The 10,488-nt window shown below is 60.6% G+C and overlaps 1 protein-coding gene across 1 annotated transcript in view; it reads right to left on the minus strand.

Moving 5' to 3' along the window:
• NECTIN4 (nectin cell adhesion molecule 4) overlaps positions 1–10,488 on the minus strand; it is a 54,714-nt gene that overhangs the window by 20,121 nt on the left and 24,105 nt on the right. The window contains exons 2-4 of the mRNA XM_029913492.1: positions 4,950–5,303; positions 2,821–3,111; positions 2,131–2,251 (exon numbers count right to left, since the gene is read on the minus strand). Of these exons, the coding sequence (XP_029769352.1) occupies positions 2,131–2,251; positions 2,821–3,111; positions 4,950–5,303 (766 nt within the window). The remainder of the gene's footprint in view (positions 1–2,130; positions 2,252–2,820; positions 3,112–4,949; positions 5,304–10,488) is intronic.

Raw genomic sequence — 10,488 nt, forward strand, 5'->3', positions numbered from 1 at the left:
GGGGGGGGGGGGGGTTTCCAATGGAAGGAGGTGCTAATGGGGGCTCTATGAGACAGGCTGAGAGCCCCTGGAATAGAGAGAGAGACAGAGACACACAGACACAGTAAGACACATGGACGGACACGAGAGAGCCCCCCAGATAACTTCTCGTGGCCCCCCCCAGCCCTGTGCCCCACGGCTCTCCCTGCAGCCCCGTGGCCTCCGGTTGCCTCCTGGGCTGACGTGCCTGGACGGGCGGCTGTGGTGGGTGGGGCGAGCCGGGACACCGTGAACAATAGGTGCTGAAATCAAAGGGCTCCCTGCCTTTTCCCACGGTTCCTGCGCGGCTGATCAGTGCTGGGGCCTGCCCAGACACAGCCCGAAACGCCACGCTGCTCCTTGCGTCACCACACTGGGACTGAGTCGGCATGACCCGGGCCACCGGTTCCATCCCACATGCCAACACACAGACACACACACATGTGAACAGAGGGACACGTGGACATACGCACATAACACGAACCCCTGCACAAACGCGCACACATAAATGCCCCAACACATGCACACGTACACACACACACACACACACACAGACCCCCGAACACAAATTCATCTCTCCAAACCCATATACACAATGTATAGCGTCAATGCACACAGACACACATGCACCCACCCTCTAATTTGCACACACACGGGCACAAACACACACACACACGAGGCAGACACATGAGCACAAATACAAAAACACGTCTGCACGCAGCCACACAACCTGGCTTTCGGGGTTCAGCGTGGGGAGAAAGCTCCAACCGTTGGTTATGTAGCACACCCAGTGCAGTAACACCCGGAGGCTGACCCAGGCCAGCGTCCCATGGTGCCAGGAGCTGGCACATACCCTCCTTTTAATTGCAGCTGTGGCACTGTGCACAGGCCCTCCTTGCCAGCCTCTAGGCATCCCAGTCAAAGGCCCTCTCCTCACAGGGCCTGGCCAGAGCCCCGAGGGAGCCAACTAGCTGCATGTTCCCCCATGCTGCCCCTTTGCCTCTCCTCCCTGCGGGTGCATGTGGCCCCAGGCTGCCTCCAGCGACCTACGGCATGTCCCAGCCAGTCCCTGCCGCTCCAAGGGCTCCCAAGACAACAGAGATGGCTGGGCGATGACTCAAGTGTTTATGGAGGACAGAGCTTCCCTTTGAATGGCTCTGTGGGAGCTGTGCACTCCAGCCTCCTGGATTCCCAGCCTCTGGGATCACGAGCGTTGTTGGTTGGGAATGCAGCCGCAGGTCTGGGACCGGGCTAATGGGCACCCAGCCTTGGCTGGCAGGAAGAAGACGGAGGTGAAATTGATTTTGTGGGCTGGAGTGGGAGGGCACTGCTCAGGGGAAGCTTGCAGCCTTGCAGTCCCAGCTGCCGGAGGCTTGCCCATGTGAAATCACAGCTGGCACAGGCAGCACCTGGCAAACCTCAAACAACTCAGCTGGGACTGACCGGCTGACATGCAGAATATGCCACCCAACTAGAGATTGTGAAGAGCATGTTAGACAAACCCCTGTCAGGGATGGTCTCAGATCATGCTTAATCCTACCACAAGTGTGGGGGACTGGACTAGATGACCTCTCGAGGTCCCTTCCAGTCCTACGATTCTACGTCACCAACTCGCTGGCCTTGAGGTAGCCAGGAACGAAGCCAGGCCTATGGCTTGGCCAGGGAGGGCAGCCATCGACCGGCACGTTGACCCAGAACACAGCCCTTCTCGGAGCGCCGATCCTCAGCGTGAGCTGGTTGTCATCGGGATTCGAACCCGGGACCTCCAGAACTAAAACACCAGCTGCTGCAGGAGTAACTCCACTAATTGGTAGCTGTAGTAGGCTCTCTCGTGGGTCACACCAGCTCCTCATGCCCATATTCCGGCTGGAGGCGGGTGGGGAGTGGGCACCCCCTTGGAATCTGCAACCATGGCAAACTCCCCTATGAGACCCAGAGCCCGGTCCGGCCAATCCCCTGAGGCTGGGCGGCGAGTCCAAACTTTGGGGTGCTTCTCAGACCTGAGCCCCCCCCCCTCCAGCATCAGCCCCCGACAGAGGCACAGGCCAGCCCTGCCCCGGGAGCTGCGCTGGGAAGGGGAGCCGTGCCCGCAAGAGGTGGGCTCACACTTACCGGGTCCAGTTGTAGGTGGGTGGGGGGTTGCCCTCGCCAAGGCACTTCAGCGAGACGCCCTCCTTGCCCGCCTGCCAGTCCTCCTCCTCCTCGTGCCCTCGCACTGAGGCGTCCGAGAGATCTGGGCAGGGGGAGGGCAACAACCGTGAGAGGGGAGAGAGAGAAACGCCCACCTGGGCCCTCCCTTCACCCCCCTGCCTGGGCCCTTCCCATTGCTGACCCCACGCCCACCTTGGTCTGTGCAAACGTGTCCCACCCCAAGCCCCTCAACTAACCCCCTGGGGCCCCATGTGATCTGGGGTTCCCCTTCAGCCCCCCACCCCAGGGTATATGCCCTCCCACTCGGATGGCAGCTCCCCTTGGGTGTCTCTGCTCCTCCCCCTGCTCCATAGCACCCCCCAGTGGGTCTCTGCCCCCCATGACAACCCCCAGGGGGTCTTCGTCCTACCCCATGCCAGACCCCTAGGGGGCCACTACCTCCGTGGCAGGCCCCTAAGGGTCTCTGCCCCTCCCCCATAGCATGTCCTGGAGGGGATCTCTGCCCCCCATGGCAGCTTCCCAAGGGGTCTCTGCCCCACCCCCATGGCACCTCCTGGATGGGATCTCTGCCCCCCAAGGCAGCTTCGCTGTGGGTCTCTGCTCTTCCCCATGGCTGCCCCCCAGGGCTGTGTCCCCTGAGGTGGGACGTACAGGCGACATTCAGCACGTGGGTGATCCTCTTCTCGTGCGGCAGCCCCGGGTGGCTGACGACGCAGGTGAGCGTCTTGCCGTTCATGCTGCGCCCGGGCACCAGGAAGAACTCGCTGGTGACGGAGGCCGAGCGGGGGTGCAAGGACTGGCGGGTGCTGTTGGTGCCGTGCACCTGCGTCTCCCAGGTCACGGTGGGCATGGGGTTGCCCTCGGCTGTGCAGGAGGCGGCCAGCGTCCTCCCCTGCCCTTCCTCCAGCCGGGGGCCGGGGTTCAGGGATGGCAGCGGGGGCACTGCAGGGAGAATGTAGAGCGGTGACGGGGGTGTGAAAGGCAGCATCCCCCGGGACCCCACGCAGTCTGGAATTTGCACACACACCCCGCCAGGTTCCCACGCAGCCCGACTACTGCCCACCCCCCACCCCCTGGGCTCCACGCAGCCCGGCTACTGCCCCCCCGCCACCCCGGGGTCCCACACAGCCCGGCTACTGCCCACACCCAACCCCTTGGGTCCCATGCAGCCCGGCTACTGCCCCCCCGCCACCCCCAGGGCCCCACGCAGCCCGACTACTGCCCCCCCACCCCCAGGGCCCCACGCAGCCCGGCTACTGCCCCCCCCCTCCCCGGGCCTCACGGAGCCCAGCTACTGCCCCCCCACGGGGTCCCACGCAGCCCAGCTACTCCCCCACCGCACCCCAGGGCCACACGCAGCCCAGCATTTGCACACCCCCATGGGTGTTTGCACGCCCAGCTACTGCTCCCCTCCACAGGACCCCATGCAGCCCACCTACTGCCCCCCACCCCCATGGGGTCCCACACAGCCTGGCTACTTCCCCCTAACCCCACCGGCCCCCACACAGCCAAGCTACTGTCCCGGGATGAGGGGTTTGGGGATGCAGGAAGGGGCTCCGGGATAGGGCAGGGGTTTGGGGGGCGGGGGAGTGAGGGCTCCAGCTGGGGGTGCAGGCTCTGGGATGGGACTGGGGATGAGGGATTTGGGGTGCAGGAGGGGGCTCCAGGCAAGGGCAGGGGGTTGGGGTGCAGGGGAGTGAGGGCTCCAGCTGGGGGTGTGGGCTCTGGGGTGGGGCCGGGGATGAGGGGGTTGGGGTGTGGGAGGGGACTCCGAGCTGGGGCAGGGGGTTGGGTGCCGGGGAGGGAGAGGCTCCGGCTGGGGGTGGGGCCAGGAATGAGGGGTTTGGGGTGTGAGGTCCCGGCAGCGCTTACCGCAGCTCCGAGGAAGCGGCCGCCAGGTCCCTGTGGCCTCTAGGCACGTGGGCGACCAGGCGGCTCTGCGCGGTGCATGCTGCCTTCGCGCCCGGAGGCACCACCCTCACGCAGCTCCCATTGGTCATGGTTCCTAGCCAATGTGAGCTGTGGAGCCGGTACTCAGGGCGGGGGCAGCGCGTGGACCCTCCGAGTGCCTGGCTGCCCAGTGCCCCAGCGCCTAGGGGCCGGAGGGACCTGGCAGCCGCTTCTGGAAGCCAGGCAGAGCTACGGCAGGCAAGGAGCCTGCCTTAGCCCCGGGCCCCCGCTGCGCTGCCAATCGGACTTTAAACGACCCGGTCGGCGGTGCCAACCAGAGCCGCCAGGATCCCTTTTCCACCAGGCGTTCCAGTCGAAAACCGGACACCTGGCAACCTTAGGCCCCCGCCACGGAACCCCATGCAGGCCCAACTCCTGTCTCGGGGCGCCCTGCACAGGCCCTGCTCCTGCCTTGTGGGGGCCACTCGGGGCCTGGCTCCTGCCCCCCAAGGGACTCGCACTCCAGGGGGCCCTGAACAGACTCAGCTCCTCCCCCAAAGGGCCCCACGCAGACACCCCACCCACCCCTCCAGGGCCACCCCTGCATACCCAGCTCCCCCTACACTCACTGTATAGCCCCCACGCCTTCGGGGTCCCTCTCCCCCGACACAGGCCTGGCCCGGAGACCAAGCGTTCAGGTCCCCTGCAGGCTGCGGCTCAGGGCTGCTCCCATCCCTGTGGCCGGGGCACCCCCATATACCCCCGATCTCTGCAGTGGCCTAGCCGGCTGGAGTGGGGAAGGCAGATCTGCCCACAGCCAGCCCAGCAGAGCCAAAGGCACCTGTAGGGCAGAGCCAGGCAGCCCCAGTACCCCGTGCCCAGACCCTCACCCAGCACGCTGAGCGTCATGCTGTCCTGGAAGTTGCCCGAGGGGAAGGTGATGAGGCGGCATTCGTAGGCGCCCTCATCGGCCTGCACGGCGTTCTTCAGCACAATGGCACCGTCCTCCAGCGGCCCCGGTGCCCGCCGCAGCACCCGCCCCGCGTAGGGCTCCTGGACGTGCTCCCCGTACTCCAAGTTCAGCACCGCCACCTCCACATTCTGCCCGTCGGCGCCCTGCTTCAGCCACGTCACCTGCACCACCTTCTCGCCCTCCTGCGCCCGATAGCGGCACGGCAGCACCACGTCCTGGCCCAGCACTGCGGTGACGCTGCGCTCCATCTCCAGCACCCCCGCCAGGGACCCTGCGGGCACAAGAAGGGGATGGGTTAACCCATGGCCCCCAGGGAGGGAAGACATCCCCCCCCAGTCACTCAGAGCAGGCTGGGGCTGTGCCAGGATCCATGAAGGTGAAATTCTCTCTTTGCCCACAGAAGAGCCCAGGCAAGTTTCCCCCCCACACACACACACAAGCCCCCAGTCTACCCAACCTGGGGGGATGGGGACCCTCTGGGCTCAGCCCGTGCTAGACCAAACTGGGCCAGGGGGTCCTACTCCACAGAACAGGATCCCAAGCCTCTATGGGATCAGAAGGTGCGGAGCTTGCAGGACGGAAGTGGCACTGCCACAAGCCCGTGGCTGTGAGTAGCAGGCCCCTGGGAGGAGAAGGCAGACACTAGCTCCCCTTCCTGGCCACAGAGACAGTGGGGGATCTCCTGGGACATTCCCCCGTACTGGGAACAAAGCTCTCTCAGGCAGGCACGGACGGGACAGATAGTGCAGGAGACTAGGAGTCAGGACCCTGGGGTCTAATCCTGGAGCTGCTACTGATTGGATCCGGGACCTTGGGTAAGTCACATCACCCCCCGCTGCCTCGGTTTCCCCTTCTGTGACACATGGATGACTCGGCCTTGCCTCCCAGCACCCTTGCGAGGGCTGAATTCCTGCTCTGAGCCCGTCAGGACTAGAACCCAGGAGTCCTGACCCATGCCTGTGCTGTGCCCACGAGGCACTCCGTGCTCTTCAGCCCCCCAGCGCCACTAGCCCCTCGACATTATGCAAACACGCCCCACTGAGCAGCTGTTTTGCCACCAACAGTACACGGGCGTCCTCGCTGTTCCCTGGCACTGGGCTGAGTCGTGGCAGCTATGTGGTGGGTCCCAGCGTGGGTGGAAACGTTTCCATAGGACCCAGGACGGTCCCTCTTCATCCAGGAATCATTGCACCGATTCCTCCAGCCTGGCATCCCGCAGCATCCAAGGCCAGAAGGGACCGTTGTGATCAGTGTCTGGGACAGGCCCAGGGCAGTGGGGGACTTTTTACCATTTTCTGAAGTGCCAGCTGGAGGCAGGGTAGTTGCCTCCATGCACCAACCGGCCAGTCGGATCAAAGCTGCATTCCTATAACGTGCCCTAAGGCCACGTAGTCACACAGCCACCCAACTGGGAACGCTACTTGGGCCCCTCCTCTAACCACAGGACCTCCCTCCCTCCCAGAGCTGGGAACAGAACCCAGGAGTCCTGAGGCCCAGTCCTGGTGCACTAACCATACTAGACCCCTGCAGCCATCTCAGAAGAGACCAATGGGCCATTCAGCCCCTTATCCTTTGTTCAAATTTCCTTGACTTCCCCCCATCTGTCTGTATCCAGCTGTTGCCTCTTGTCTTACACTCAGATTGTCAGCTCTCGGGGCAGGGGCAGTCTCTGTCCTGTATTTGTACAGCACCTAGCGCAACGTGGGCCTGGCCTGTGACTAGGGCGCCCAGGTGCTACTGTAATACACCTAATAAATAACATACAGCGCCTGCACTCTGGGGCCTGGTCCATGGCTGGGGCTATGGTAAGGCAAAGAATAAATAAATAATAAAGAATGGCAAACAACCCTCAGTCCTTCCTGACCCCGAGCTGGCATCAGCCCCCGCCCTGAAGCACGGGTTGGATAGTTCAGGTGACCGTGCATCCTTGCCGACAAGTCTGAGCGACTCAGCTCCTGCGAGGAAGGCGCTGACTGCATTTCAGACGGGCCAGCCCACAGCGCACCCCTCTGCGGATCGCCGCCTCGCGCAGGGGAAGGGCGTGCGGCGCTCAGACCTGGCCTCTCTCCAGCCGGAGCCACCAGCTGAGGAATGCTGCTCCCTCTGGGGAAGCGGACGGGCCAGCGAGTCCAGATAAACCGGCCTGCTCAGATACCAGGGGCCGTGCAGCAGCTTGTGCAGATTCCACTCCCTTCCTCTCCCCACATCCTCCCCTTCGCCCCAACTCGAGGAGGGGCCTGCGCGGCTGGCTCAGGGCTGGGTGAAGGCAGGGAGAGCCCTGCCCCGCTGGAGGGGGCTCAGGCACTCCCCACCTCCTTGGTGGCTCCCCTGGGAATTTCAGAATGGGGCTCGGTGCATTTCCCCTGGTTCCCCAGGCACCAGCATTGCTGCCTCTTAGGCTAAGGGCTCTCAGGCGGATACCCCAGCCCGTCCGACTTCACAGCCACCTGCACTGGAGTCCTGCCCACCCCCACCATTCCCAGCTGAGCAACTGACACATACAAGGCGGAAAGGGACAGGTCCCATAGCTGGGCCAGTAGCCCGGGAGTGCGGGGCCAGAGGAGTCCCCCACTTGGCCCTATGGCTGCTCGTGGGAGCTCTCTCCAGGCCAATGGGCCCCCAGGGAGCGGAGAAGTTGCTTTGTTACATTTAGAAGCCATTGAAAATAACTGATCGGAGATCCCACCTACTGGGAGTCAGGGGCCAAGTCCCTGGCTGGGGTAAATTCAGCATTCCTAGCGCGATGCTCGTTGACACCAGTCGGAGTCTGGCGCCCTGGCATCTGGATTTACCCATTGAACAGCAGGGATTCTACATGCAATCCTGGAAAACATGCAGCTCTAGAAAGATCCAGTCCACCAGCATGGGTTCTAGAGCTGCCCATTTGAATGCCAGGGGTTCTAGATTTAGAACAGCACATGAGCCTTTGGGGTTCCAAGATCCATTTTCCTTTGGAAAAACCTGCACTCTTAGCTGCTGCTGCTTTGATATTAATGATCATTATTATTATTACACAGTACTGACTTCCACTGAATTGGAAACTGGTGGGTTCCAAATTAGTTTTGATCAAGTGAAAAATGGCTACAGAAAACTTAAACCAAACTTTTTTTTTCTCTTCTAAGTACAGATTTGGTGAAACCCCAAAGGCCCATGGACCCTCCCATCACAACTCGGAAAGGCACCGTCATAGGACTGGGTCAGTCCGACTCCCCTCGTCGCTAGCAGATGGTGGAATTCTCAGGTTGTAATTGTTATTCGACGCGATGGAGGGAACCGTCCCTGTACGTTCTCAGTGTGGAGATGGGTCACATGAATCTGATGATCACAGATTTTGAAGCCAAGGGAATGTTAGATCCTCTCGCCTGACTGCCTGTAGCTCACAGGCCAGTAAATTCCAGTTCCCTCTGTACTGAGCCCAGTAACTTGACATCCGCTCGGCATCTGAAGACATCACAAGATGGAGAATCCACCACTTCTCTTGGGAGTTTGTTCCACTGGTCAATCACTCTCAATCTCAGACACGTGCCTTGATTTTTAATGGAATTTGCCTGCCTTTAACTTCCAGCCATTCGTCCTTGTTCGGCCTTTCTCCACTAATGAGCCCGTTAGTACCCAGGATTTTCTCCCAGGCTGTTACACCATGATCAAGTCACAGGGTGTGTAAATCAAATACACAGTTTGCGCTGTATGAACTAGTTACATACATCGTCCAATCAGCTAACAGCAACGAGGCCGTGTGACTTAATGTAACTAGCTGACAGCACAAATTGCAGATCTCACCATGGAATATAAAAGGGATCCCCATTGGATACCATGCGACATTCGCTTTCAGGAACTCTGTGACCGCAGGTGCTAAAAACACGCTGCAGGCAAAGATTTGCACTGCCAGCCCCGTGGCCCGGGAACGGCCCCAGCTGGGGAGCGTGGAGGGGTCCCACTTGCACGGCTGGATCAAAAGAAAGAGCGTTCTTGGGAGCCAACCGTGTGGGGTGAAACTGCAAATCTCCAAGTTGGAGGCTTTGGAACTGTGGCTACCAATATTCTGCACAGCCTGGAGCTTCCCATGGGAGACCTTACCCCGTCCTGGGGCTTGAGCATGGGGCAGCTGCTAGGGTGAAGCCCTGACCCCAGTGGCACAATTCCCACTGAGTCTGATGGGCCAGAGTTTGCCCCTAGCGGTGCCTTAGGGAGACGCCCTCCCTGGAGTCACTGGCCAGTGAAATTCACTCCTGGGCAGAGGGGGCTGCAGACCCTGAGGGGTTGGACTGAAGCCAGACTGGGGCCCAGCCAAGCCTTACATTACAAAAGACCATCTGCAGCATAGCCAGGGCCTCCAGCTGGCAGGTGGCAGAGCCTAGGTAGCTACTACACTCGCTGGCAGCCCAGCTCCCCCGTCAGCGCCGGCAGGAGACAAAGAGGGAAATGTCCAGCGGAAGTTCCCATGGTCAGGCAGTGCCCAGGCCCAGTGCTCCCTGCCCAGCTGGGACCAGTGCCCAGTATGTAAGAGGGAGGTGGGGAGCTCATTGCCCACATCCCCCTCCTTGGCTTGCTGTCCCTGCGCTGCCCTGCCCGTCTGAACTCTTGCCAAGGGACCAACTCAGCTGTACAGGTCCCCGCTCTCGCTGTGCCCGGGGGTGTCGCCTGTATGTCCATCCCCACGTGAAGGTGTGATTGAAGCAAGGGGTAGCAGCGGTAGTGTAGACACAGCAGTACGGGCTTCAGCACCGGCTAGCTCCCGGGGGCGTGGCCTGGGGCGGCTAACCGGCTACAGGGCTGCTGTTACCCCAGCTAGATTACAGTACACATTTATCCGACAATTCAGTACTTGACCATTGCTTATCCATACAGCGAATCACCCATCCGGACATTGTACTTATCACAGCATTTACTCAATGGATGCTAAGCATATGCAGTCTCTGCTCATGAGAGACTGTTTCCGTATGCTCATTTTAGCATTAAGCTTGTAGGTTGGTTTGTAAGTGATCAGTGATAAATGTAGTAAGAAAACCAAAACAGAACAGATTCAGTGTATTTTTAAACAAAGCTGGTAGGGGAACCACTGGAGGTACTAAAGTCTAAGCCTGGAACTCTGTGCAGGATTTCCCAAACACTTCTTTAGCACAACATAAATAAGAAAGCTCACCCACAAAAAGACATATGGGGCTGAGAGCGAGTTGTGTCAGTCACCACTCATCTGCTACCTCCCTACGCGGCACTTGCAGTGTAGATGTATTCTGTCTGCGTGTTTCTGTGCATGCCCGTGTGTGCCTCCTGGTACGTAGCACCCGGCTTTCTCGTGCCAGCTGAGTGTGTGCATGAGAGAGCGCATGTGGGCATGCCTCTATGTCCCGTATGGACCCTGTACCCGAATATATACACAGGGTCGTACTTAGGGTGACCAGATGTTCCAATTTTATAGGGACAGTCCCAATTTTTGGGTCTTTTTCTTATATAGG

The sequence above is a fragment of the Terrapene carolina genome, unplaced genomic scaffold (assembly GCF_002925995.2).
Source record: "Terrapene carolina triunguis isolate 2854851 unplaced genomic scaffold, T_m_triunguis-2.0 Scaffold675, whole genome shotgun sequence".
Taxonomy (NCBI): Eukaryota; Metazoa; Chordata; order Testudines; family Emydidae; genus Terrapene; species Terrapene triunguis.